The following is a 5,324-nucleotide window of genomic DNA, read 5'->3' as shown; positions in this document are numbered from 1 at the left end:
TCTGACATAATAACCAATGTAAATAAACACTATGTAAATAAATGGATAAATGTACTTGAGTGTACATTCATTACAGTGCCATTGATTATGTAAATGACAGAAGATGTTGAAGGCAAATAATGCCTAAGAAACATTCTTTTTTTGCTTCTTTAGAAAGGTTTAACCTGAGTGTATATTATGCTTGAAACATGGTTTAAGAGAATGTTAAATATTTTTTACCTGAAGAAAGTAGCCATAAAAGTGGCAAAATGTAAACAAAGTAGTACATTGATTTTAATATAAAATAATAATTCACTATTACTGTACTTGCCAAAACACAAAACATGAAAAAGATTGATCAGGTAATCGGCCAATGAGTAACTGTTTGGATAACAATAAAGTAAACCAAAATTGAAACAGCAATTGAGAGACTTTCTAAGGTATTATGGGACTTTAAGTAAATATCGAATTATTATACTGTATTTTCTTTTATTTTTCCTAAACATGAAATTACTTTCTCATTGATTAAAACGTAACTTTATTTATGTAAGAATGACATTCTTTATCTAAAAACTACATAATCATTTAACTGTAACATATTTTTTTATTTATTTTAACGATTTTTTGAACACAACTTGTGGACATTCCCCAGCGATCGGCCATCCTCTTCGGCTGTCCTGTAGAACTAAAGTTTCAAATGACGGACCAATAAACCCTCTTGGTTTCATGAATCAGCCGTGAGAGACATAATTACCATTAGACTTACTGTTCGAGACCAGTTTTCAATTACAAATTCTGTATCGCACGAGAATTAAACTAGCGACCCCTGAACGACAAATCAGATGTATGTAGAGCTAAGCGGGGACAATACCAAGTGGTGATAATAATTGAGTGTTGAATATTTAACAGTTAAAGATTTATATGAAGATTCATATGCTATACATTTCGACCAACGATGTACAAGTTTGCTTAATGTTTTATGGTTAAAATTAGTTAGTGTTATATTGGCAGAGAATATCATCCTTACATTAACAGGCAACGGTTTCTATTTTGCATTTGGTGTTATTTAACTATATTCAATACGATAATTATTTCGACAAAAGTATATATAAAGTATTGCATCGTGCATGTATTTACGTTTAAGAAACTGTTTCATGGCCTGCGAATTCTATGTAAGTTTCTTTACATTTTTTTTTTCTGCTGTCACTAAAATGCAATTATACAAAATGGAATGAGCTGGCTCCTGTATTGATAGAAACCGTCCTTAATTCCAGACGAACGACTTGTGCAAAAAACATGTATTAAATAATATGTCAAAGTATATATTAAATGTAAATTGATATTTTGTTATCATTTAGTTCAATAACTGTCGCGAAATATTGGTGCTAGTGTCTGACATAGAATGACAATCCTCCATTTATTGCTATGTATCATAGTCATGACAAATCAGTTTCCGATGTTTTTTTAATAGTATGTCTTCCGAGCTTATGTCTTCTAAAGTATCATATCATCTGCAACAAGGTTGAATGTCTAGCAAGCGTTGTTATGTCAGAATCGCATTTTCTTTTATTACATCTATTAAATTTACAGCAGCACGCCTCTCGATTTATGCTAATATCCATGAAAATTTCTAAAATATGTGTAATTCTATAATAATGTGAAGTGTCCAAAAGGAAGCAGTTTACACCTAATTAATTGCACTTACAACTCACGTAAACTACTAAACGAGATAAATATGTGCAAAAAAGCCCTTTCTGCGTTAAAAACACACTAAAATAGTCATATTACTGTCATAATATTGAGAAAAAAATCATTAACCACATATAACATGTCAATTATTGCTGTAGTTGAATCTTTAATATTTTTACATTCCTAAAGTCTAAGAAATATTTTTTTATGATTGATCTTTTTGAAATATTTTGGCTTATCTGGAGACATGTGACTTTAATATATCGTTATTTAAATCTACGATGAGAGAGCATACGTGGAATTCCTCACATCTGAATTGATTTCAAGACCTGTCTTAGTCTATATTAAAGTATCTTTATTTGTCAGATACTTTCATAACATTATTTTATTTACTGTTTTTTTGTAAATCCAGTGTAATATAGAAATATGAAAGAAAAACAAACGCACTGATCAGATTAAATGAAAGATATTTTTATATTCATTTTTAAATTATTGTTGTCATAGTGTCCAGGTTTAGAATAAATCATTTATTTAACTAATCTATAAATAATTATTTTTCCAGAAAAGTAGTATTAAACTATATATCTTTAGCATAAATAGATAAAGAGTACTTTATGACAAAAAAAATTAACAAACAAAACAAAAATTCATTTTCTGCTTATCCTTTTTTAATAAATTCATAAGCATACTTTGTATTGATGATTTTTCTTATGAATCGTTTCCGTTTGAATATAAACCTAAACAACTGTTACTTGCCGATCTCATTTGTCAAGTTGTCATTTTGTTGTATCAGGTTGAAAAGAAACAAAATGAGAAAAACGATTTCTGTAATTTTGTTCTCTTATTACAAAGGAGTGTAACAGCTTGGAAGCATTATGGTATGTGTGAAATTTTGTAGACATGTACTAAGTTCAATGCCTGAATTGCAAGCATTAAGATTCCTGTGAAAAATAAAGTTCAAAGTTTATTGGCATTCAGAAAAAATATATGCATGTGATATCAATACAACCAAGTAAATAAATTTGTCATTTATTTAATATAAATATAATATTTAGAAAGATTGAAGAAATAAAATGCGTATTTTTATTTTCTGTATTTTCACTGTAAAAGTATTTTTCACTACTGTAACAGTGAAACATATTTTTCGTATTTTAACGGACTTTTTTCTTCTAAATTCAGCCAGTGCACAACATTTAAGAGAAAATCCTTCACATTGGTATGTCAAAAATGTATAACATAAATACAAAACTGTTATGATAAACTCACAATAAGAAGGATTTTGTAATTTCTAGACAATGTCCAAGTATAGATAAAGCAATACAGCTGGTAAATTGTCTGAAATCGGTTTTTGAAAAAAATATTTTTTTCTCTAATAAAACCAAAAAAATAATATTAAAAAATATCACATACGTGGATTGTAAACAAAAGGTTGTTTAGTTCTGCTTTTTTATTCTTTCACGCACAACGTGATCTTATTTATCAAACACATTTCACATGCAAAATATTCTTCACGTTTAATTTGAGATGTTGCATTTGTTTGTTCTTGTATTTTAATGCGTAAACAACAATTTATTTGCTTCTGAATAAAGATGCACTTAAGCAGTTGTATTGAAGTAGAAATAAGTTGCTTTTGATTGATTGGATGTGATGTGATGCATTTATATGCAAGACAATGCTTCATTGTACGATACACTATTCTCAGTGGAATCGTTAATACAACGGAACCTTACGATTAATTCCCCGGTGAATAATTGTCGTATAATTTACCTCTACATCACACTCATTGCCTTTGTCGTCATACTGTACTCATTTCCATTGCTATATTTATGTGTTTATTATTTTGTTTAGGACAAAAGATGCACTGATGAATGAGCTAATACAAATTATGGCGGAAAGCCTCACTTCGACGAATTGTGAGGACTTTCCAAATGGAACGCTTTGTGATGGAACAAGCCTTCTGATTACCACTATTGCTTTAAAGGAGGAGGAAGAAATATGGACTGAAGATGTTATTCAAAGAGTAGTTTCAATAGTGATCATCATGGTTTTAACATTTATCGGAAACACCGCCATAATACTCGTATTAACGTGTAGCAAATACCGGAAAAGAAACAACAGAGTCAATATATTTATAATTAATCTGGCAATTGGAGACTTAGCCGTGTGTTTTGCAACCATGACGACGGAGATTCTTTTTGTTTGCTTTGGCGAGTGGGTATTAGGTAATTTTGGATGTAAATTGTTAACATACATCCAAGTTGTGACACTTTCAAGTACAACGTTTATTCTAGCTGCTATGGGATTTGATCGATATATGGCAATATGCCGACCTTTACGTTTCACGGCATCAAGTTCAAGGTCACGGTCAATGATCATAGTGTCGTGGTGTCTTTCATTCGTGGTCTCCATTCCACAATTATTTATTTTTAAACAAACGGTAGACGGTGTCCATTCCGATCAGACTTTAAAGTACGGTTGTCATAGCCAAGGATATACAGCGCCATGGCAGCGAAAAACCTACATTACATTCATGTCTTTTTATATCCTTATCTTTCCAAGTGTTCTTCTTTCCTTCTGCTACATAAACGTTGCTAGAGTTGTCTGGAAACAAGGAAGGTCTGAAACCTATCTATCAAATAGCGATATTTCTCTCAGACGATTCATTGTGAATAAAGGAATAATATCTCTTGCCAAAATGAAAACTGTGAAAATGACATTTTGTATTATTCTCACGTTTATCGCCTGCTGGACGCCTTATTTTGTGACGACATTGTGTTTAATTTATAGTAACTACACACTACATATTCCAAATTCAGTGATGGCATTCGCAGAAACGATAGCATTACTTCAAAGTGCTGTAAACCCTGTTGTATACGGCATATTCAACATTCAGATCTTTAGGGGTTTAGCGGAAGTGTTTTGCCCGAAAAAGCTCAAACCGAAACGACCAAATAGTCTTGCAAAGTACCATAATATTAATGGCTTTTACTGTATGTCGGCCACTGATGGAAAGAATCGAATTAACCTGACAGACAACTCAAATCATTTAGCTGTCCGCTGTCACGACCGGCAATCGCGCTCGGCAACATCCAGTGAGGATGGCTCTCTAGAAAGACCTCAAAGCTCAACCAGCAGGTCACATGGTGGGTGCATTATCGCCGAATCAAACATGAACGGTTTTAAACTGAGGGTAAGATTCATGACAAAGGAACATGTGATTGTTCATGACCGTCATGGTCGTCGTTTGTATCCAGGAAGTAATCCGCGAGAAACAGAAAAACAGCTAGAATGTACTGTTTGATTTTGAATAGTGAATTACTGTTTAAAAATAAAATTGAGATATTTAAAGCACGACGGTGATATATTGAAAAGACAACTCCAGCCAGGATGGAATGTTGGATAAATTGATAGTGTTTGTTAGGTGCTTATTTCTCATCGTTTATTGTTTTATTTTCTTTTTTCTTTTTGATATTCATTTTACTTTTAAGATATACTATGCTCAAATTATATATTTTTAGCTATTGATAATTGCTTCACAGTCTCTTTATGAATATAGATTAAACATGTTTTGACTACACACAAAGTAGGTATCTTATGTTTAAAAGTTTTACAAACCATAGGTGGCCACACTAAGAATATATAGTGCCATTAAAAAA

At 31.5% G+C, this 5,324-nt stretch overlaps 1 protein-coding gene across 1 annotated transcript; it reads left to right on the top strand.

Moving 5' to 3' along the window:
• The first annotated feature begins 3,522 nt into the window (after window positions 1–3,522).
• On the top strand, window positions 3,523–5,318 carry LOC132742915 (neuropeptide S receptor-like). The gene has a single exon (XM_060731423.1). The coding sequence runs from the start codon at window positions 3,533–3,535 to the stop codon at window positions 4,967–4,969; it is 1,437 nt and encodes a 478-aa protein (XP_060587406.1). The 5' UTR covers window positions 3,523–3,532; the 3' UTR covers window positions 4,970–5,318.
• Window positions 5,319–5,324: the final 6 nt, after the last annotated feature.

This window comes from Ruditapes philippinarum, unplaced genomic scaffold (assembly GCF_026571515.1).
Source record: "Ruditapes philippinarum isolate M1 unplaced genomic scaffold, ASM2657151v2 ctg5068_1_1_1_1, whole genome shotgun sequence".
NCBI classification, from domain to species: Eukaryota; Metazoa; Mollusca; class Bivalvia; order Venerida; family Veneridae; genus Ruditapes; species Ruditapes philippinarum.
The sequence above is the reverse complement of the archived record's forward strand: the minus strand, read 5'-3'. Positions and strand labels throughout refer to the sequence as shown.